Source organism: Orbicella faveolata, unplaced genomic scaffold (assembly GCF_042242905.1).
Source record: "Orbicella faveolata isolate gen_17 unplaced genomic scaffold, um_ofav_v1 contig_34, whole genome shotgun sequence".
NCBI lineage: Eukaryota > Metazoa > Cnidaria > Anthozoa > Scleractinia > Merulinidae > Orbicella > Orbicella faveolata.
Window position 1 is genome coordinate 33,859,926 of NW_028301563.1, and position 24,262 is coordinate 33,884,187.

Sequence of the window (24,262 nt, forward strand, 5' to 3'; positions counted from 1 at the left end):
AAAGATTACAGATTTCCTTGTTTCACGCTTATGTTTGCACCGTACGCCTAAGATTACTTCCTCTTCTCCCCGCCCTCTCCTCCCTTCTCGACCATTCTGTGTTTCGTGCGTGTTTTTTGCCTTCTTACTTCTGTTGACAATGACGTCACTGTCGGAAACCCATACGGAGCTTTATTTTTGTATTTCTTCAATCCGAAACGTAATTTTAGGATCTGACAACAAGATTATGGGTTTATTTATACGTCCACGTTTTTCAAAAAAACGGAAAACAATTTTAATAACTCTTTTAAATGTTTGCCAAAATAGAGTGAAATAACTCGCATGGATTTAGTCAGGGTTAGACCAAAATCCCAGTCAAGCGCGTGTAAATACTTGTTAAATTTGCAATTCTAAATTTGGATACGTGTTCAAACTTGCTGATTAGTTCGACAGTTCTACGTGCAATTCAATTAACAGGTATTAAATTATAGTATAATCCATCCAATTTGGAAATAACTGAATTCAAGAAATTCCTCAGACTGTTTAAACTGGACTACTCGTAATGTTTTTCATTCAGTTATTTTTCCGAATTGTACAGCGTATAGTCCTGTCACATATACTACCACCTTCCCTAACCGTAAACAACCAAAGTGTCTGCTGGCATCATAAAAACTCAGAAAAACTGCAAATGTTTTTCCGCTACACAAGGTCACTTTTTGCGGTTTCGGTCTTGAACCTTTTATTTCGGAAAGAACAAAGCATTTGCTTGATTTAAGTTGATTCCAACATGTTTTGTTGAGTCCCCGACGACTATTCAACCTTCGCCCACTGTACTCGCTTTGTCGACTCCTGCACTTAATTGGAGACCCGACGTAGTTTTTGTTCATTATTTTTGGCAGCCATGTATTTTCTTTGATACTTGAAAAACGCCTGGAAGAGGCTAGAAAATTATTAAATCTTGCATAAATGCTTTGTGGCTAAGTTTCAATTCTGCTTTGCGGAGCCCGTGGTTTTTTTCGGAATCCGGCGTTTAATCGAGCAAATTACGACATGTCGAATCTAGAAACAAAAAAAAGTTTATATATGTATGTCTGTAGAATCGTGTAGAATCGGACGAACTTAACTGGAAGAGCTCGAGATTGTTCGTCATTTGAATGTATGTAATCCACTAAGTGTGGATGATCCTCCTGCAATAGTCAGTTGCTTGACCATGAGAAGGGACTGGGGCCGAGAATAAATCTGCTGACAACCAAGGTTGTCATTTAACCAAAAGAACGAATCAAAGTCACAAAGAGGCATAGAGAAAGCACGTTCATTGCCGAATTGGTTATAATGTTTAAACTGCAGTGGAAAGGACCTTGCTGGAACCCTTTGTTCTACGTAAAAGGGCCTTTAAACTGACGTAAACAAGGCGGCAACTTGTAGGCCAATTCTGTGAAACTTAAATCTTCCTTTGGCTTTGTGACAACTTGTTAAGCAGCTCAGACCTACTTAGACCTTTATCTGACAACCGAGTTTGAAAATAAAATCATGATTGCTGAAGATTTCCAGAAACAAATGCTTCAGCTACTTTTCTCGAAAATAACTGCTACTTAAAACTATTACTGAAACACAAACGATTTCATCAATGTTTTGTACATCAATTTGAGCGCTATTGAGAACTGTCATCTTTGTATGAATAAACCGATAAATTTAGAAAGTTGTACATCTCCAACAAAGATGACCTTCGTTCGCCGCTTTTCACTGAACTTCTTGAGGCGGACAACAAAGGGAAGAAACTAAATCTGTAGTTAAGTGGTATTTTCAGGATGTCCAATGTCCAGCAACGGAAACTAACCACAATAAGGAGTGTTCTTTCTTATGCCTGCTTCTTATCACGTAGATGCATAAAGATCTGACAGAGGGCTGACAGACTGTTATGTTTTGGAGTTTCTGAGCTCATACGTAATTATCAACCAGACTGCCAGGCTATAAAGAGTAGGATTTCCCTCCGTGTTATTAGATGACTGTGACTGCCGGGTTGCATCTAAAAAACAAACAATAGTTATTACGGAGATATATTCCACTGTTGTTCCAATTACAATTACGGAGATATATTCCACTGTAATTCCAAGGACTCCCAAGCACTGAGGTAAGTTTTTCTCTTATCTAATGCCCCCAAAGGACCGATACAATCAGTTATTACCTCCTCAGTGTTTCTGCCCGGAAAAGTGTTGCCCTTAAGTCCAAATTAGGTCAGATAACTATCTTTCGCGAGTTACAGTGATAAAGATTGCATTGTCCTGTACATTTCTTCAATCTCGACCTATCAGATTAGACCGTAAAGTCCTCAACTCGGTGATTTATTTTATACGTAATAACTCCCCTCTTCAGCTGAGCTCCGTTGTGTAAGCGGCACAACCCAATTGCGTAGGTGTCCGAAATAAGTGGAACTGATTCGCGTTGGTAATTTCCACTTGTTTTTGGAGTGTACGTGATAGTGATTTGTTCTTATTTTTTAATCAGAGGTGTTGTATGAATAGTTTACTGAGTCGAGTGTCTTTCTCTCTAAGAACGAGTGCTAAACACTACAGTATATCTGCAGATTTTCGCTTCTTTGGAATCTCATCGTTACCTGATACTAAGAGACCAAAATGTCTACAAGGTCTCCCAAGCTTCGCCATAATATAGATCTCAATAGGTGACCAGTCAAGGCAGATCAGCTGGCCTCTTCGAATTTTAAGATTTCTACAATTGTCTAGAGGTTAGGGATTCACTCCTTTCCCTACATAAAGTGGTCTTTAGCCCGTTCCTGTTTAATTGTTTTCTGTTGTTTTTGTTGGTTTTGTTTCAGTTACAACTTGTTTGTTTCTAAACTCAACGTTTGAGCAGTTTAACGTAACAGCCCTTTTTCAAAGTCAGTTTAAAAGGAACGAACTAAAACCCTGCAATGAGAATTGAATTTTCTTCCATCAAAGAATCCCGTGTAAAGAGTTAAATGACTCGTTATTTGAGAGTTTCAACTTTCAGACACCATTTATTTGTTTGTATGGCGTGTAATCTTGTTTTTTAACCCGTACGGCTCGCGACAAGAACTTTCTCTGACGTCATAGCGGCATATGCAGACACTGTACTTATTTTGCAAAGTGTACGATTAATATTAATCACATTTATTTACGCCAAGCTTTTAGAGAAATCTGACTGACACGGCCGCCTGAAAATCAATCACGAAGACGTGCTTACAACAACTAGCTCTGTTCTAAACCGGATGCAAGATTTGACACAGCATGACTTGACAAAAAAAATCCCTTTATCGATTATGAACACGGCTAACCTCACGTAAAGAGCCGAAAAGAACAGAAATCATTACACAGAATATTTTGTACTCTAATGCAAATGGGATTGGTGGCTTGATCTAGGACGTTTCTATGGCAACCTGAATGACACCCTTGCTACAAGCCTCTTTTGGCAAATGTTTCCATTTGTTTTAAGCTTTGATGGTAAAAGGCAACTCGAAGTTAAGTCAAACTTCTTAAACGCATTTCCTGAACTGCTCAACTTTTTGGGTCACACATCATTTTAGACAATTCTGCATCATACAGACTGCAATCAGGAAATTAATAGTCTTAAACCTTAAACGGAACTTTGTAACACAGCACAGTACAGAAACACCGCTCAAAACAATAGTTAAACGCACAAGAAGTCTCGGAAAACAAAAGGCACATTTAAAAGTCGATCTCCACGTCAAACACCTCTATGTGAAGGTACCTACGATTGGTAAGTACTTCATATAATATGTATCTGAAATTGAGAGGCCACGTGACTCGTCCAGCTACGAGAAGAATACTGATTCAGACGTGCGAAATTTGAAATGGGGAAAATTTCATAATGATACCAGCATATAAAAGCGTGGAAGGATTTGCGAAGAAAAGGCCCGTTTGTTATTAGTTAGGATATCAGAAAGTCGCTCGTCGCAATTAAGGCAGTGTTCGTGTTTGGATCCAATTATCATTTCTATCTTAAAGCCACAGTCAAGAAATAATCTGTCAGTGAAAAGACAAAAGCTTCCGGCTTTCAAGGCTTACCATCAAAACTATGGATCACTGGCTACAGTTCACTAGAAGAAATTGACGAATAAGCGCGGTATAGTATTTCCCACAAGATTTTTAACGAACGCTTTTGATTGGTCGATTACAGTCACGTGTTCATCTTTAAACAAAATGGAAACCACGGATAGTGTAAGAATTGGACCCCAGGGGGGTACTTTACCCATAGGCTAGGGGTGCCGCCGAGTGCTTGAAGTCCTGTTCCTGTTTAGGACGGGCACGTCCTCATATAGGCCAAATAAGGGGGTTATTAGTGCTAGCTTAAAATTGTTAATGGAACATAAATTTACTGATAAATTCTAAGATACAGATAGATCCGTACGTCAAATGACGCCGAAAACTGCTTCGCTTGGTCCGACACAAAAACAAGTTCAGCTTTATAAACTGTTCAGTCGTTACTCTATTTCACACAAATGTTTTTGGCTTCCGTTATTTTTTGAATTTTTATTAAATCACTAATCCAGTGTCTAAGTTGTCGCTGGACTTTGATACCATGCAGCCTCTATGTAACAGAATCGCATTGTCCGGTTTTAACCCAATTCTGCTCACATGCAGCTCTCGTGCGGACCACCAAGGGTTTTACTTAGTCACTCCAGATGCACCTAATCTTAAAGTAAATGTCACTTATTTTTAGAAGAGTTTTAAGAAGTAGTCTAAAACCGGCTGGCCTTAATTACTGGAAAAGTGAACTTTAATCAAGAAATTTCATCCCGTATTTAGATTAGTTACTTGACCTGATCATTCTATCTCTTGGACCCCGCAGGGAGAATTAAGGTGGCTTTGATATTTAAGTACAGTGAAGTTCACAAAACGGATGCTTTTATTCCAATGTATTTGTTACCTTTAACCCGCAATGTTCTTGTTTAATCGCACGGAAGCATCATCTCATCATTTCATCCTGTATTTAGATTAGTTACTTGACCTGATCATTCTATCTCCTGGAACTCCCAGGGGGAATTAAGGTGGCCCTGATACTCAAGTACAGTGAAGTTCACAAAGCTGATGCTTTTTTTTTTCCAATGTGTCTGTTACCTTTAACCTGCAATGTTCTTGTTTAATCGCACGGAAGCTTGGAAAAAGATTGGCGGTGTGAAAGACTTATCAAGGACTTACTTTTAACTACTAAAAACGCAGGGGTTACGTATTAACTGGACTCCTGAACAACGTAAACATGATGGGATTTTTGACGCTTATTTTAATTTAAATTGCTCCTTTGATGACGGCGTTCTATGAAAAACCAGCCATATTCTTTAGTCTAACAAAATCACTCCAAAGTATTTGAGCATAATGTCTTCGTTCTTAGCACCCAGGCTTTCTTTATTTCACGCCACTCCTTCAAAGGCGTAATTTAGAAAGTCCTGGTGACCAGTTTTGGGACAAGGTCGCTAAAAACATGCAAAACAGCGCTTATTTTCCGCATCCTGCTTTCATTATTCACAGCTTTATTTGGTACCTAATCACGTATTTTAATCTCAGCTTTGGTTAATTGTAGGTGCATGTTCTTCTACTGTAATGAAGTTCAACAGAAAAGTCATTCATTGAATTTTCCTTGATATGTAAAGCTGCTTTTAATTATAGCAAACACTTGAATTAATGAACTCAAGCGCAATTCCGTTAAGAGATTAATGAAATTCGTTGACAGGTTTGTTGGCCAGGCGGTGGGGCAGCATTTTTGAAATAGCTCTATACACCCTTTGTCCTTTGTTCCTCATTAATTTAACTGACCTCGTGTGCGTTTATTTATATCTCAGGACTGGAACAAGGGAATCGCCAAAAGCGATACATTAGTCAAAAGTGACAGAGGCACTCCAACAACAACCTTTGTACGTTAAGGTATGATATAGCAGAACTCCCTTATGGCTATCAATGATAAATACAGATTAATCCCGATTGTCTGTTTACCGATATCCACGCAAGATCACATAGGCATAAGGTTTCAGTAAAAGAGAGTTAAGCTACAACATAACACAGCTTAAAGGATCATATATTCAATAAATTGGCTTAAATTAACTTGATTATCCCAAGATTTAGACAGCAGAATAATGAAACCAATGTCTTACTTGACGTGGCATCTAAAGTGACAACAGAAAGGCATTGGTCGTCCACATACGAATAACGCTTAAATTACTTCCTCGTTTAAAAGCACCACCAGAGACAATCATTATGTAAAAAGCTCATTGTCAATTCTATGTGAATAAGAATGGCAAATTCTTTGGCGAAGCTTGAAGTTTCTGAAAAGGATGTGAGAATAAATGCGAACAAAGCCCCCGAGGGTTCATTACCCAATATTGGCCTGCTGAAACATATCAAAGTCATTAAAGAATTATTTAAGATGGGCCTGACTTTAGAGATGTTTCTGCCAGCGCTTGTGAAACAAAGATACGCTCAAGGGGTTTGAGTCCCTGCTTTTGAATTATGATGAGTTTACGACGTTAGTGGCATGTTCTAATCTTTCTTTAATGAATTTTGATTTCTCCAAAATAAATGACTGTGTAAAATTGATTTAAAATCGGTAGAGCGTCCCAAATTGTGTAAAGTGTTCTATTTTGGTTATCTTTACCCTATGTAAAAGCTCAGACCATCCGAAAGGAATAAAACAAAAGCAGGAAGACCTCGGCTGCCACAAGGTTCCAGCTCTTATATTATATCGTTCAGTTTAAGAGAAGAGCTGACTAACGTTGCATTTTGCCAGCAACGTATTGAAAGATCACATGATTAAATATGTTTACGCGTATCTACTAATCAGGCATGTTATTTTTAGCCCCAGCTTACTGTTGTTCATCATTTTTGCAATTCGTTAAAACGTGCTGAGCATAATGTTTAATGTTTAATCGTTAATCTTTCTTTACACACGGTGAAAATTCATCAGGATTTACATATAACATAAATATATTTATACCTATACAAATAACAAAATGACAAACTCAGATATTTGTTCGATCCATTGTATGTAATAACAAGGTGGGGCCTTACTTTGTAATCAAAAAGATGTTTAAAATTTCTGAGCACCAATCACCGATACTTTGTGATCAGTTGATAGTCATTGTTTCGATCTTGTCAGTTCAGCTGTTCCTCTTTTCTCTTTTACGGCTTGCTTGCATTTTTACCATTTCTAACTACTTATTAACCGAGAGTGAGGTCTTTACGGGAAAATCTCAAACCGAAACCTTGCAAGACCGAGGTTTTAGATTTGTTTACATTATATAACTTTTTGCTTTGTTTTAGATGGCTCGTAATCGGCCCGTGGTCATTGCGGGATAATATTGCCCTGGAATTACTGGTAGTTACGTATTAGTATAAGTTCCATCAGATCAAGTGCCTTTTTATATTATGAAATTCATGTCGTTAATAATCTTATATTATTACTATTATTATTATTATTATTACTATTGTTATTATTACATCATCATCATTATTGTCATCATCATCATCATTATCATTAGTTCAGTTAGAACCGATATTCCTCCAGAACGGTCCACGTTTTTGGTCACGCAATTTTATGCAACAGAATTTCCTAGTGTTACCCACGTAGGTGTAGATCACGTGACTGGTTCCTTTCTTGCTCGAAGCTGAGAGAAGAGGGGCTCTTTTTTCTTTCAATAGGGGCGATAGGGCCCCACCCTTAATGTGCTGGGGGTCCATTAGTGTCTTTGGGGAGTTTTTCTGTAACAGAACACTGCATCACAATGACCTATCCACTCGAAACTAAAATGACTTAAAGCCTAAACCGCAAAACAAAATTATTAAGAGCTATAATCCCACAAAAAAAATTGAAACGTAACTTAATTAAGAAAACAGACGTTGGGATTTTATTGCGTGAGTAAGCAAAGAGACAACTGCGCTGCGGGCGAAGGAAGGTGAAGATCTGAGGAAAGGACGCTGTGGTAAGGTTTTGGTGTTAATTCGATTTCAACTGATCTTAAGTAACACAGTGGGTGAAAACAAGCTTTAAATGTGCGCTAAAATAGACTGCGGTCTGTGGATATCTGTTAAGAGCCGCGCAGGTGTGCATTTCGTTTTCAACCTCGTAATTGTGGAATAACACCGGAAGATTTCTTTCGCGCTATGTGCGGTTTTCGCTGAGTTTAGCTTTTTGTGAGAGAGACTTTGGACGAACAGACACACTGGAAGTGTTATCTAGTTAGCTGCGAGAGCTGTAGAACAGAAATAAGCACACAGATGTCAGTTTTGTAAGATCCTTTAGTATTCGAACCGATCATGACTTATTGCACGTTAAGCTTTGTCGCAATGCACCTCATATACAAGCCAGTATAGATATCTGACAACTGTACCATTTGATAACATATCATGCAAACATCTGGGAGATAAAATTTAATGAAGTTGTGCGTGATTCTACATGCGCCTATAGATGCCCACAAGCTGGAGAAGGAACTGCCATTTTTAAAGAGAATAGAAGAAGAGCAAGATTCGGGACCTTCGACCTTCGGCGGTCCAGGCTAATCGCATACAAATAGAAAAATTACAAGGAGGATTGCAAAAACAAGAAAGCATCCTCGAGACATATCTATCAAATCAAGGGTCTTAACCGAGATATCGTCCTCTTCTATTGTGTCTCAGGTTACGGTTAATCTTAAAATTACGCTTATTGGAGCAAAAATATGCCTCAACGCTTGACCAGTACAAAAATACTTATAGGGTCAACAAGATAAATGTCAATATTGACTGATTCACAATGTATGGTATTTTAAGAACCACTGATAGTTATTATGGTGAAATGATGGGACTTTATAGTCACTAGTTAAATGCCCACAATTTAAAATCGATCACCGGAATACTTAAAAAACGTTAACAGCGTGCACTGTAGCAGTATTTTACAATTTTCCCAATTATTATATAAGAATTCATGCTTCATGCATCTGAAAAACAACCTAAACTGATTTAAAGCGAAGACATTGGAGAACTTCTGTAAACCCCCGACGGCAACGGCAGCGAGAACCCCACCAAACAGAAGGTTAAAATGAGTAGAACAATGGCTGTGCACATGCGTTATAATTTTCTTTGCGGTCCTCCGCACAACAACAGCGTAAAATGACTAAGTTTTGCGTCGGTTTGAAGGACGCGAACAACGGCGGCTAATTTTTCGTATTTTCGTTTGGAATTGAACCCTGGCGTTACGTATTTAGCTTGAGCAAGATCTGAGACCAGTAGGCGAACTGCACAGATCTAGACAATTGCGAAATTGCAAGATAAAATAAAAATTCATTTTTTGCTCTGTTGTCATTACAAGCTCTGTAATTCAAACAGAAATGGCGCCGACGGAAATTCCCGACGGGAATTGCATAAATACGGTCGGAAAACTCACTTAGTGTAATATTCATGTTCAGTATACAAAGCAGGTTGGCTAGGTTTCCTCCGTTCTCTCGGGTCCAGTCCTCGACCGTCATCCCCTCGGGGCGACGAGCGCGGGTTCATTTTCCCGTTCAGCGGCTGATTATCTAGTCAAATGAAATTGAAGAATTCTGGATCAGTTTCGCCGGAATTTCATGCTTTCAGAAAATCCTAGAATGAAGACTAAGTAACATCTGAAGGGCGGACATTTATCCACAGCTCTTGACATTAATCCCGCATAAAACACGAAAAACCACTTAGTCTACACCTGTAGAAAAATGAGACTTTTTTGAGAATGAGAAATACTTCATCAAATTAACCAGAGCTCAGTTATATTTTTCGGGAGTTTCTAGAATAAGTACTAAATTATATAAGACAGTTTTCTCAAAAGTCGAAAACACCAACATAAAAAAAAGTACTTTTACTTTATATAAGTTGAATTTTGTGGTGTGATCGAGATTAGCGTATTTTTAAACGCTCTTCCGTTGCGAGAAAAACCCTCTGATATTTCAAAGGCTGCCCGATCACGTCGTTGGCGAAAGTAAATGGCTCGCTTGTGGTGGGCGTAGAAAAAATTTTATACAGGTCAGATTACTTAAATTTAATCCGTGAAAATCGGCCTCTAATGCTAGCTATAAAATAAGCCTTGTCCATAAAGAATGGTTTAAAGCATCAATGTTTTACATTGAACGGCTGGGGACAGACTCACGTACAGTTTGAGCCATTGAAGGAGACGGTGTTTTACGGATAGCTTTCAATTTCATCAAAACAGGTATGTTTTACACAAGAATTATGTAAATAGAATTTTGCATCAACTTGCGTAATTATTGAATCTGGGGAATTCAAAAAACAAATGTAGAAAAGATGCATTCCTGAGAATTGAGCTGAAATTTTTAAAAACATATGCTCAAATACAGCTGATTGACTTGACTGATTAAAGATTTCAGCCGTTTACAAAGGCAAATGCAGCTGAGGAAAACGTTGATAAATATTAGTTTTATTGTTGTTGTGAACCTTACGAAACTATATAGTCTTGATCAGATCGTCAGTCCGTGCATGTCACGACCATTCGTAGATAAATATGAAGAGAAAAACGCAATTTAAAACATAAATACAGTAAACGCCGTCACGATCTCTAGGAAAACTCTGAATTTCAGTGGTGATTTCGCGTAGTTCTGCGGCCTGGTTGCTCTTTATTGTCACTGTGGTTTCTTTTTTTAGCCCGATAATCGGGTCCATTTTGCTGCGGTAGATTTTTAATTCGAATTTTGCACTGATTAGTGTTGTTTATTGGTAGCCAGTTTTACGCAGTTCGGTGAACTGAAGCTCTGATGACAACTTCGAATCACTTGCGCTTTGTAACAAACTTTAATGTTTATTTGTCAAACAGATCACAAAATTCAGCTACGATCCGTGTCCGATACCTTGTCAAACAACACTTGAAAAACAGACGACTATTGAAAGACTGAGAAATCTCCTAAGAACATCTTTACGTCAAATTTAAAAGAAACGTAATTAAGCACTCAACCTGGCTACTAGTCAGTTCCGATCTTCCGTCTCAAATAGGGCGTTACCAGGAAATCCACAGAAAAAACAACAATAAAACTGATATCACGGCCATGAGGTAGTTTTAACTACTAGTCGGTAGTAGTTTTACCATGCACGTATTGTTTTCGCAGCTAGCTAATCTTTCTTTCGCCAGACGTGGGATTTACTTAAAGCTCATTAAAAACATTCAATTGGATGAAATACACCCTGGTGAAAAAAGAGCTAATATAACCAATTACTTTGCAAATTTTTACAGGGCCATATCGGTGTTAGTGTACGTACGTGCGTCGAAATCTTCTCGAGTTTGAAGAGTTGTTTCAGCTTTGTATCATTTTCTCCTTTTAGTTCGTCGCCTCGGCCAATTTCATTTACTTGCTAGATACCTCGAAGGCAAACCTAAGCACCTTTTATCAGGCAGATAACAAACAAGTTCGATTCATTAGTTAATTCTATGGCCTTGTCGAAATCAAATGGCGAAATAGCACTCCTAAAGTTGTACTACGGAATGGGAACGAGAAAGTCACCGAACAAAATGTTTAACGAGCAAAACAATGGCTGTGCACGTGCGTTATAAATCTTTGTACATTTCGTAACCGTACTCTTCAAAACAACAACGTCTTGTGTTTTGTGAAGGACTTGAGCCACGACGGCTAATTTTTCGTTTGTTCCGCTAGAATTGATCACTTGTGTTACATCTTTAGTTAAGTAGGGTTTTAGACCGCTCGGCTTAATGAACAGTTCTTGATAATTGCGAAAGACAAAGGTAAAATACAAATCCATTTTTCTCCACCAGTTGTCCTTAGCGTCGCCGTTGTCATTGCTTAAACTCCCTATTTGCCGTCGAATGAGTGTGTTTCAGCGAAATTCATACCGCGCTGTATTTAAAAAAAACTTCGAAAGACCTAACATTATCTGAAAGCTAACTCAGGGGTAAATGATAATTTTAACACTCTTAACCCGGTGAACGCCCAAACATCCCAGGAAGCATTGGATTGAGACCACTAATCTGCTGATTCAGGCGCTCAAGTAAACTAATAACGGTCGAGTACTGCACTTTGTCGGCTATTGAATCTTTGCTCCTTTTTAATTCGCAAGTTATTTCGCCGTCAGGATACATTAACATTTTCTCAGGTATGTCACGAAAAAGAGAGATATTTTAAATGTCAGAAATTCCCCAGAAAGGCATATTTGTTCTCATAATACCAAGTAAACAGAGAGAAGGTCAATTTTTCACCTCGTAGGGTCTCTCACGATCAGAGATTCACTATAATCTTCTTGTCCTTCAATGGTAACCTTACGTTCTTCGTCAAACCGAGACTAATCCTATTTAGTGATATTGCTACATTATTCGGTAAATGGAGGATTATAGCCACACAGAAGTTTATTACTGTATAGAGATTTCATTGCAAATATATTCAGGTATATCTTACCACTGAGCTGAGTGTAATAGAAGACATTTTCCCGCCGTTACGCGCCGCAATCATTGGAAGCAGCCTGCAAGCTTTTTCCCGCCAAAAGCTCACCTTAGCTCAAATTTTCAAGATTGTATTTATGTGATAACCAAGTCCGTCATGGGACATACCACGGTATACTGCCAGAAGACAGTAAGGCATGCTATATAAAAGAAACTCATAGCAAACTTACATGTTTTTGACTAGAAAATGCTTTTTTCCCGCTATGACTACTCATTCTCGACTCATTCTTTAAAACATTTGAATACCAGCTGTCTCCTGCCATTTTCTTAAAAGCGATTTTGATTAAATTCTTCCTTAATAAGATTTATTTTCAGACATGGCGTCTGCAGAACAAAATCTCCGTACATGGATAACTCTTAAATTTCGAGTTCATTGCATTTTTCTAACCTATTCATGGCGCTTTTCAAGGGCTTATTTAGGATCTCAATTGGGTATTAGCTTTGAACGTAAGGTGGTTCAATCCAAAAACAATAGTTTGTTGTTGTGTAACGGTTGAAGTTTTACCCCACCGACCGTTTGAAGCTCTTAACGTCAAATAAAGACGAATCATTGAGACTCTTTCAGCAGTTTACCGTAACTAAAACTATTAAGAAGGCTAGGAATTCTAGTAACAAGCGGACAGCAACTTTGTACCAAGGTTAGACATGCAAACTTCTGTGCGACTGTTTTAAATGTCTTCTCTAAAGAAATCCTTTCTAACAACACCACGGTCGAAAACTAACTTTGAAGTTCATATCAAACACTTGAAAGTGCTGATGAAATTAAATTGATGATGAAATTTTACCTGTGTTTCCACAATTTCTCTAAACTTTGAAATTATTTTCTCGAGTTCCCATGGGAAATTGTGTTCAACTTCTGGCAACTGTATATTTATAAATCTTTAGCGGCTTTTAGAAAATGCAAAAAGGACTGTAATAGACTTAGAGTTATTCTGATGCAAGGCTTTTGTCCATTAATTAAAAACTGAAATTGTTCGATTTCTTATCGGATTTCGTATTAACTGTTGTTAACCAAGCCACTTGTAAAGTCTTGGCACAGCCACCACCTGACTTTCTATTTTGGCAAATTGTCTTTCACAATCTTGTTTTGCTACGATAGATCGGAAGAGTTTGACATATGTCTGCTAAAAAGAAATGACATTATTGTAAGCCATAGACGACCATCTTCTCTTGACATAAGCTATAATTATTTGTCAAAGAAAATTCATCGATATAATTTGAACTTTTCTCAGATGCGACGGAAGAGAATTTCTTTAACACGTTTGAGGACGTTCGCATCCAACATGGTCTCGTGTACAGACTTTTTTAAAGCTTGCCATGGAGTAAGGCAAAGATCAATTTTACCAAAACGTAAAAAAAAAAAAAAAAAATGGGGGTCATCGTTAAGGCGCATTGAAGTGAGGCTATGCATTTTTAGAACTGAGCTTTTGTTATTTTGAGACCATCTTAGCGTGCGACGTTCAGCAATAAAAGAAACTGCATTAGTGAAGTTTACATCAGGTAAACGTACTAAATTTAACACAACTAAGTATATTGAGTAAACTTTTGCAACTTTTCATTCCTTGAGGGAAAATAGGCCTTGAAAAAGAACACATTAGCCTTGTCCGTACACATTCGAAGAAGACTTCCACCACACGAGAGCAATACGAAATATTTATAACTTCCTTCTCACGAATAGATTTTTTCTGTTTTTCGTTCAAATGGAAATTATCGAAAAGGAAGTGATCTATGAGAAGAACAGAGGAGGTCAACGACCATTTAAGAGAGTAAATTGCAGGCGAAGTTAGCGCACCTGATGGTTAGCCCTATAATTGCTTTTAGCATAATTTCCTTGATATTCACCTCTGAAAATTATACTAAAACAATTATTCGCCTCAGGCTCAGTGAGCATTGGTGAATATTCACCAATGTTCACCTCGCCTTTGGCGAATAAATGTTAAATATTTCTTCCTTAGCGCACGCGCTTGATTTATGACGTGGCGTGACGTTGCAACATGAATATCGTGCGCAGCAAGGACGCGCAGTGACAATGGCGCGAGAAACCCTTATTGTTTCATAGTGTTGTCATGGCGACTTAGACCCTCACACCCACTGTCCCAAAAGACTGCCGGCTCCTACACAAATAAACGCATGTTCACTCATACACTTATTTTGTCTCTTTCTGCTTAGTTACTTTGGGTATCGACCTGATGTATACATCTTGAAGAATTATACGACCAGACAACATTTAGTGCTCCGTATTGCCTAAACGTACGAGTGAGATGTCCTCCAAGATAATAAACACGTGAAAGTTTGCTGACATATCAACCCTCTCCACTGTTAACGTTTCTCTCGAATCTCAATGTCAAACATTGAGATTCCCGAGACGAAGTCGAGGAAAACATTGAGATTCTCGGGAAACAAAATTCACTGTTCGCCAAGGGACCAGCCATTAAGTTATTTGTTGTATAGCAAAACAAAAGCAAAACCAAATTTTGAAAAACGCGCTGAGATTCCAGCGACAACATCAGGCCACCTTCAACTGCACGCTCTGATCACGTGCAACAGCGGTCAACATTTCGCGGGTAACAGTGAACTGTTTCCCGTTTGACGTCATAATTTTTGCAATGTTGCCCGTTCATGGCATTTGGCGGTAAACAGTTTAATTGTAAGATGTCATGTGAACATGAACTAGCCAATGAATGGGCGCACTGTAGCGGGAAAAACGCCAGCTATGTAACAATACAGATGATGTTTGTGATGCTGCTGCTTCGAATAACTACATCGTGTTTCTGCGTGTTACTTTAGCTAGTATTGTAACGTAACATTGTTTTATCGTCATGTGTCAGCAATTCATGCCTTAGTCGGAGCCTTTTTAACTAGTGGACTTGTTCTTCAATATATCTAGCGACAATTTCAAGGGTCATAAATCAAACTTAAAAGCCTACGGTTAGTTAAGCTTGTCTCTGTTTAAAAAAAACAGGAATTGAAAGACGTCAAAAGTTAAACAAAGCATATGGTATTGGTTCTGCCTCATGAGATTTCTTTAATCAGTTTCTTGTGGATTTTTTTTAAATCCTCACTATTTAAGGCTGTCTCGGATTTCTAAGGTCCTCAGATCACTGACACTAAGGCAGCAAAAAACAACTGTGTACATTTAGTTTCCAAGTTGCAAGTCGGCACCGATATTTCTAGAAGATAATTACGGAGTCAATTTCATGTACATGTCCTGTCCTTAATCTACTATCTTGTTTTCGTTGGTTAAACATCGTCAATAGAGGGGAAAGGCTGTTTATCTTTTTTTTTATTATTCAACTTCGCCTAACGAAAATACTTATGCACATAAAATTTTTGTCAGGCAGGGAGACTGCTACAGCCTAGCCAATTACGATGGATCCCTCGTTCAAAACAAACCTGACGAAGTTCCATATTTCTTGTACGTCTTTGTTCGCTGTTTTGGCCTTGACTTTGCACAAAACAAAATAGCTGTTTAATACTAACTGAAGAATTAACCAATGGAAGCGTTTCCATTGCTTAATTCATGCATAGTGTATGAGTGCAAAACAAAAGATTGTTTTTCTGCTTACAAGTAGAAATTCAATAAGCTCACTGATGTTATACGCATGTAAGATGATTAATGAGTTTCCTTTTTTTTTTAGCCCAAAGGCCAAAAAAAGAACAGAACATAACTAGCGCAATTAAAGTATCCCAGGCTTTCAAGTGCTAAACACTTCTAAGTTTTGACGATGAAACTTTCCACGATATTTTCGATGATCATCGTCATCTTGGTTTACACGCGGAAAGGAAGTGGAAGAAGACGGTAAGAATTTCTCACATTGAGTTTCAACGAATTTTCTTCTTACATTAATTTAGTGAAATCAGGCGTCGAATAGGGAACACGTACGAGCGCCCTAGCCTGCAAGGGCTTTTTCAGTCTGAACGACCAGCTCCAAAAAGGTTTGTTTGTTGCGTTCTCAAAGTAACTTTGGAAAGAAAGAGCGAGTTAATTCAACGACTTTCGCCGAATCTGTCCATGAAATTTCTGTTATTTGCTCATTAATTGCGTAAGATATATAACAAGTGGAAATTGCGAGTGAAGTTTAATGAAACATTGCCTTGTGTTTCCGGTGATGCCTGCCCTCTTTCGTCGTTTTGGTTAGTTATAACTGAAGCATTACTGAATAAGATGCAATGCAAACAAAGTGTCATAGATTGTCATTCTGAATGGAACTTTAAACTAACTTTAGAGCAGTTAATCTGTGAGAGAACCATCGCTTTTTAGTTATAACGACGTAACAAACTACTGCAATATCTTAACTATATTTGAAATTAGTTCATTTCTCCATGTGGCGAGGTATATTTTTAGATCATGTGATAATAACAACATGAAATAATCAAGTTCGTTTTTTTGATCGATTCACTTGGTTTTATCAATAGATCCAATTTGGTAGGACCAAGTACAGCGGAACAACGCAAGGTTTGTGATTTTCTGTTTGTGCTCAAATTGACACTGTTGACGCTAAAAGTTGTTTGTTTCACACATCTTTACCTCTACCTCATCCCCATCCATTTTTAATTTGACTCAGTCAGTTTTAAAAAACGAAGGAATTCGAAGAGAGTGTGCAACAGTTGCAAATTTATCGGGTCAATGAAGACACGATTACATAACTCAGTTTCAAAGTTAACGAGTAAAGTTACATAAGACTTGAGCATTTAGTTGTCTACGACCATTTGTTATCGATATTATCGACAAGGTTTGTGATTGTTAGTTTAATTTGTGCTCAAATTGACACTAAAAGTTGTTCCATATCTCTTTATCTGTACCTCATCCCCACCCATTTTTACTTTGCCTTAGTCGCTTTCCAATAAAGAGGGAATTTGAAGAGAGTGTGCAACTCTAGAAAATTGATCGTGTCAATGAAGACCCGATTACATAACTACGTTTCAAAGCTAACGAGTAAAGTTACATAATGGCCTCCACAGACATAGAGGATATTACATGCCCGCGCGTGGATACGAATTTTATCTTCGAGAGTTCAACTCGATATCTCAAGAGTGAGATATCGAGTTGAACACGAGAAGATTAAATTCGTATCCACAAGCGGGCATGTAATATTCTGTTTGTTATGTAAACTTACTAATGACGACGTTTTTGACGATTTTCCGAAGATTTCCGACCACTTTCTGAAGATTTCCGAAGATTTTCCAAAATTGTTTCGAAGGCCAGACGAACGCTTCCGAACATTTTCCGAACATTTCTGAACATTTCCCAAAGTTTACCGAAGATCACCGGAGATTGCCGAGGACGACCGAAGAAGATCACAAAATGTTTTGATCATACATCAACAAATTTAAGCGTAGTTAAAAGGACAAAAGAAAAATGTTATCAAAAAATAATATCTTCACAGTGTGAAAGATAAAAATAGTATCTTCACTGCGCGCGATGAAGATATGATTTTTTAGTAAAAGGAAAAATCCTGGTATTTCACTGGTGCTTAATTATATAATAGTAGGCATTTCGTTGCTGACAACTATTTGTTATCGATTTTATCGACAACTAGGCAGTTTCCCTTTCGAAAAAAGGAACTGCTTTGGTTGTCGACAATGACATTTTTTACCGTTTTTACCGTGTATGGGAATCATCGGTTTAGTTGTCGACAACTAATGAAACCCTAAAATCAGTTTATACCATTGCGACTTTTCGGCAAGAAGCTTGGCTTGGCCAGCCGAAATATATCGATCAAAACTTTGAAAATTCGCCTTATATCGGTCCGTTCTTTTACAGTAATTTTTTGGATTTGATGATGTCACTTGATTTCAACCTCGTAAGGTGTTAGCGTTTGCTTTTATTTTATTTAATTAATTAATTTATTTATTCAAACTTTGCCTATTGATTGTTTATATTACAGGAAATTCAATTTTGAAATACGAATGTGGGGTCGCCGTGTTCGTTTAGGTGCAACAACACCTTGTTTATACCCAATGAATCCTTGTAATAGCACCATGATTATAGTCACCATTGCTTGCTAAATTCATGTTTCTGACGATTGTTTCTTGTTCTACCCTGAGAATTGGTTCATATTTATTTTACATAGAGAAATTTACCACTCAATTCAAAACAACAGAACAAAATGATAGGTTACCGTACTCGTTTTCGAGAAAATGACAATTTACCTCTATGCAGTCCAGCCGTAAAGAAAAAGCCGCCATTTTTTAATGCGCGCGCGCTAATCACGCGTGAAATTATAGGCAGTAGGGATGTGCAGTGCAATACTAAGAATGACCTCAAGTTAAACTGTTCTTATTATGTTATCATTTGTAGGCGTATCCTTTATTATCAAGCATTGTGAAAGCAGGAGGTCATCGCGGACTGGCCGAATGTCAAAGACTGTTTAAAAACGAGGTCTGGAACTGTACGTTGGATGACAAACACGTGTTCAAAGAGTTGCCTATCTTTTTCAAAAGAACCTTGCCTCACGGTAAGAGCTTTGTTTCTCATTAATTTTATGCCGGTAAAATTCCCGGTCATAGGGTAACCCTCTGATCAAATTTGACTTTCCATAGTCTGAAGTGACAATCGTCTCTCGCGCCGCCCTCAGTCCAAACACCGGGCTAAGGCAATTTGAGCTAATTTGGTCTGAGGGCGAGGTGCTTCTGAAATTTCGGGCTTGCGCCCTTACACGGCACAGTTTATGAGGGGCGAATGTAATTTTCTTAAATATCACTGCAGTCTTTGATAAACCTCTAAAACCTTCAAAACGACATACGTAAGCAATCTCCTCTTTAATCCATTTTATTCGAATTTTATTCTTCGGTACCGAGGCGGGGTGGGGGTAGGGGAGGGGAGCATTATCAGCATCTGTATGTGGTCTCTGTTCTCTTTCTTCTCTTTCTTCCAAACTTGAACTTAAATAAAAAAGGTCCTTTTAAAACACGGATCGACCCCCAAAATATCTCCCAAAAAATGAGTGTTTGCTTGGTTTTGGTGAAACCAAGGATGCCTTGAAACGGGTCTTGTGCTGTTGGTATTGTATCATAATCGTGAATTTTCAAAGCTAAAGAGGTCATCTCCACCTTGAATTCGCCATTATCCCTCGTCCCCCTTCCCAAGGACATTTCAGTCAAACTGAAAATGAATTCCTCTATCATTGCAGCCACTCGAGAAACAGCGCTTTTACACGCCATCAGCACTGCCGCTATTACACACGAGATCACGCAACAGTGCAGAGAGAACAAAATCCCCGGATGTCGGTGCGTCGAATTGAAAAACAGACAACCAAACAACGGCAATGGCGACTGGCAGTGGGGAGGCTGCAGTGATAACATCTGGTTCGGCGAGAACGTGACCAGGCGTTTCATTGATGATCTGGAGCAAGATGATGATGCACGAAAAGTCGTCAACTTGCATAATAACGAATTGGGAAGAAAGGTTAGTGTCAGTGTTGAGATTTCCATTCTGAGCATGCGCAGCAAACATTCTGAAGGAAGGGGCAAACGAGCAATGCCGCCAGCGCGAAAATTGGAACAAGAGCAAAAAATCTACGAAGTCTTTGCCAAGGTGCTTGACTCATTTTTCGCAGAACAATGGAGTTTTAGCTTGTCCCGATTGTGCTGGGAAACTTTTGGGAAACTTTTGAAGTAAGGAGCAACTTTTGGCGGCTCTAGCAACCTCGAGCAAGTTTTGCCTTTCTGAGAGATTTTTGAGCAAAATATAGGTTTAGAGCACATATCAAGCACGAGAAAGTCAACAATTTCATAAAAAACTTGAATTTATGCGAACTTCCTATATGTTTATCAACCTTTTTAAGTTTGAATACATAACCTGTCACTGGACAACATTCGGCAAGACGTCAAATGAGCCATGTGTTTTGTTCCGTTAGACTTAAGAGTGTCCTTAAATTTCGCCCATATTTGCAAGCAACTCTTTAAAGTTAAGTTTCAAGCTATTTTTCTTGCCCAATGTCAGCATATTATTGTGAAAAACGAAAGCTGAATACTCGTCGTTTGTATAAAAAAAAGTATCAAGAAATTTACGAAGCATTTTTTTGACTTTTGGCAATCTTTTAGCAACTTTTTGACACTCCAGTGAGCAACTTTCCAGCATTTTACGAACACAATTGGGACAGGCCCAATGGAGTGGTCACGTTTCAAGAATGGCGTTACATCATCGTTTGATGACGTCATTCATTCTAATATTTGTTAATGATGATGATTGTAAATGCACTTTGAAAAATTAGAAAAATCGCTAAATTCTTTCCAATTAGAAATCGGTTTCTAATTGTCCCTCGCGCCGAATAGACAGCAGTTCATTTGAACAGACGGTACAAAAATCAAACCATCCACTGATTAGTCGTATGTCTTCAAAAAAAGGTTGTCAAGTTAAAAGTCAAAAGAGAATGCAAGTGTCACGGAGTGACTGGGAGCTGCAATTTTAAAACTTGCTGGAAATCACTGGCGTCATTCAGCGATGTTGGAGAAGAACTCAAAAAAAAATACCGCCAAGCAGCGAAAGTTACTCTCCTCGATAACGTGCTGCAAGACGAAGACAACAAACCAGTCACAAGGAAAGATAAAAAACTGGTTTTCCTGGATCCCTCCCCAGACTACTGTGTGCGAAATAGGACTGCCGGCTCGCTAGGCCTACTGGGAAGGGCGTGTGGAAATGACGACGTCACCACTAGCAAATGCAGGTCGCTTTGCAACTCGTGTAGTCTGGGACACAAGACTGTGGAACACACGATGTACGTTAAGTGTCGTTGTAAGTTCGTGTGGTGCTGTACCGTTGAATGTGAAACATGCACTAAAGAGTATTCTGTAACAACTTGTACACGTCGGTAAAACATACTCAGTCGCAAATCAGGAGTATCAACATCGTTCGCTGCTGCGCCGGGTGTCAAAGGTTTCTCTCGTCCCTTGCACGAGTGCTGAAGCCAGGAGCCTGAGGTCGAGAAAAACCTCTGTCACCCAAACTAAGAGTAGTTAGGCAGGCGCATCGAAAAAAAAAGAGAGAGAGGCGCTGGAAGTTTTGTTTAGAAGCATTAACATTTTGTTTAGAAACTTAACTCGGGATTCTTTTTATACGGACGTACTTCTGGTCATGAAATAACACCGGTAATTTTTGTAAGGTGCAGTTTATCCTATGAGAACGGATTGTGTTAAACGTCCTCTTTTGCCGATCGTGCAAACACTCGCAGATTCAAGGTAACAAAGTGTTTCTTTGAAGAATTTCGGCCTTGTAGAGTCCTGTATCACGGAGTAGCGTAGATGAAGTCTCCTTCAAGCTCATCTCTTCGGCATGAAAATAATATAGCCTGAGAAAGTTCGCAAAAAGCAGTGGAATCCCGATTTTTTGAACCTCCAGGGGAAAAGAAAATTAGTTTGAACAATCGGGTGGTTCGAAACATCTGGACTAAAATTACAATGTTCTCCCTAGAGGAATGAAACGATTTTTGGTTCGAGTTATCGGGAAGCTAACAAAAGGGAGGGTTCGAAAACTTGGGATTCCATTTTAGCTACATGCATATTCCAAAAAGAGAAATGTAAAATATAAATTGGTCAAGTATGGGGAAGTAGTTAGAAAACCATCACCGACTGCATTGTAAAGCATTGTCCCCTAGGAAATTTTTTTCTTCAAAAATATTAAAAAGCCGGAAAAACAAAATACTATTTGATGTTAATGTTTAGCATTACCGGAGGTAGGGGAACCATACTCTCGGGGCAGGGAGTCCCATGTGAAAAGGTCGGCGGTGCTCCTCGGGAAATTTGAATCAAACCCCTAAAGGAGACCAATCTGGATGTGGCTCGATTTTTATTTGACGCCTAAAAGATACCCCTTAAAATGGAATAGGCTCAATTAGCAGCCGCTGATCAGGAAAGGAGCCCGCGCTAGTAGACCTGACTAGAGGGACCGGCGGAAATCAAGACTAAAAATGGAAACAAGAGCCTTTTTAATTATTATTTCTTCGACGGCATTCTAAGAGATACTTTGAGAGCTAAAAATAGTGGTGTTTCGTCATCAATACCTTAAGTGAGAATCAAATTTCATGATTTTATACCCCTAAGGCGAGACGACGAGGTTTCCCGACCTTTTCAGATGGCAGTTCCCCCCCCCCCCCCGCCCGGGACCATATTCTTATCCCACATATACTAAGGTAACCATTATTTAACTTTTCAGTACTTAATATCATTAACTTACATTAAGTTATTATATGTTTGTTTTTATATAATAATCAAATGAATGCACACGCTCTGGTTGGTCAATCAGCTATGGTTCATTGTGCCAGTAAACTCATGGAAATTTTGCGTGTCTTCTGAGTTATTATATAAAAGCAATAGACCGCAAGTTTCTATGGTTTATAGGCATGATAAACCACTTGGGATGTTGGAAGAACACTCGAAGAATTCGTAAATCACTCGACAGCAGCTCGTGATTTAAAAATTCTTCTCGTGTTCTTCCGACATCCCGCGTGGTTTATCAGCCTATAAAGAATAAAAACTTGTGGTCTATTGCTTAAGTAGCTGATCTTCGAAAGATCGCGTAATTCAATCACGTTAAATGTAACAAATAAACTGCTAGTCACTCTGGCAAGTTGCTTTAAATAAATAATTTCATAGTGAGTGAATTAGTGTACTTGTCTGCTTTTGAGAGTCGGTTACTGTTGGGATTTCAATTCAACTCTTGATGCCTTCAGTAGAATCAGACGTCACTGTTCTCGCGCCAGGTCCTACTCCGCTAGAGGAAAGTCTACATAAGATCCCGTACTGTGAGATGAGTGTACAGATGATGGAACACTCTGATCCCGTCCACAGTACGCCGGAGGAATTTGAAAACGGAGGTTTCACTCTGAGAACACATCAAATGTTTTCCGTCCACACTACGCCGGAGGAATTTGAAAACGGAGGTTTCACTCTGAGAACACATCAAATGTTTTCCGTCCTCACTACGCCGGAGGAATTTGAAAGCGGAGGTTTCACTCTGAAAACACATCAAATGTTTTCCGTCCTCACTACGACGGAGAAATTTGAAAACGCAACAATCGTCCATCATGTTGGATTTGTGTTTGAGCAAAACTCGGTCAAATATCACATGATTATCGTGTCGTTTTCGTTTTCGAAAAGCTCCCTTATAAAATGTTTTCAAATTCCTTCGGGTTGAAGGGCGTTTTTGAAAAGCTCCGTTTTCGTGACGGATTAGCATACTGCGGACGCTGTCCCTATCTTTGATTTGTTCGATGTTACTCGCTTTTGAAGATTCGCGCGCAAATAATAACCAATCAGAGGTTTACGTTACACAGTTCTCTATAAAATTACATCATCAAAAGGGAATTTTTCGAGTTCAGTCTAGGATTATTCTCGACAGCAGAAATGACCTCTCTTATACCATAACAATTTAGCGTCACTTCATTGTATCCGAAGTGGGGCTCCTATAAATTTTAGGAGTGACGCGTTATTCGTTTGAAGTGGAGGAATCACTTCCTTCCGTTTTGATTGTTCGATTTTTTTTCGAACAAAAATATCAATCTTTTAGGAGCTGAGGGCGAGCAAATTAAATTAAATTGTTATAATAAAGAAACAAAGGAATCAAGGTATAATTTATCTTAAACTAAAATCTTTTAAATTCCTTCGGAGAACTTTTAGTATCAAAGGATTAGTCGTGCAAACCTCAGTTTGAGAATCGAGAAATATGTTTTTCCAACTAGCCTGTTATGTTAATGGTACATATTCAGGCCCGGACGACGGTTTTCTTCAAGGAGAGACTTGTTTCGCTTTCATCGACATCAAACATTGAAGATTCTCTCAATTTCACACCAAGCGCAAAGCTGATATGCGATGTTGTCTTAATTGATCT

General features: G+C 38.6%; 1 protein-coding gene across 3 annotated transcripts; it reads left to right on the forward strand.

Moving 5' to 3' along the window:
- The first annotated feature begins 1,911 nt into the window (after positions 1-1,911).
- Positions 1,912-23,036, forward strand: LOC110049140 (protein Wnt-8b-like). 3 transcript variants are annotated; one of them, XM_020754918.2, is made up of 7 exons: positions 1,912-2,110; positions 5,816-5,897; positions 16,074-16,234; positions 16,852-16,891; positions 18,737-18,893; positions 19,569-19,843; positions 20,785-23,036. In XM_020754918.2, exons 3-7 carry the CDS (start codon positions 16,161-16,163, stop codon positions 21,250-21,252), a joined length of 1,014 nt encoding a protein of 337 aa, XP_020610577.2. In that variant the 5' UTR covers positions 1,912-2,110; positions 5,816-5,897; positions 16,074-16,160; the 3' UTR covers positions 21,253-23,036. The 3 variants fall into 3 exon arrangements, with proteins under 3 accessions (XP_020610577.2, XP_020610578.2, XP_020610579.2); XM_020754919.2 differs by lacking the exons at positions 1,912-2,110; positions 5,816-5,897 and adding an exon at positions 7,473-7,948; XM_020754920.2 differs by lacking the exons at positions 1,912-2,110; positions 5,816-5,897 and adding an exon at positions 9,955-10,185.
- The last annotated feature ends 1,226 nt before the right edge of the window (positions 23,037-24,262 follow it).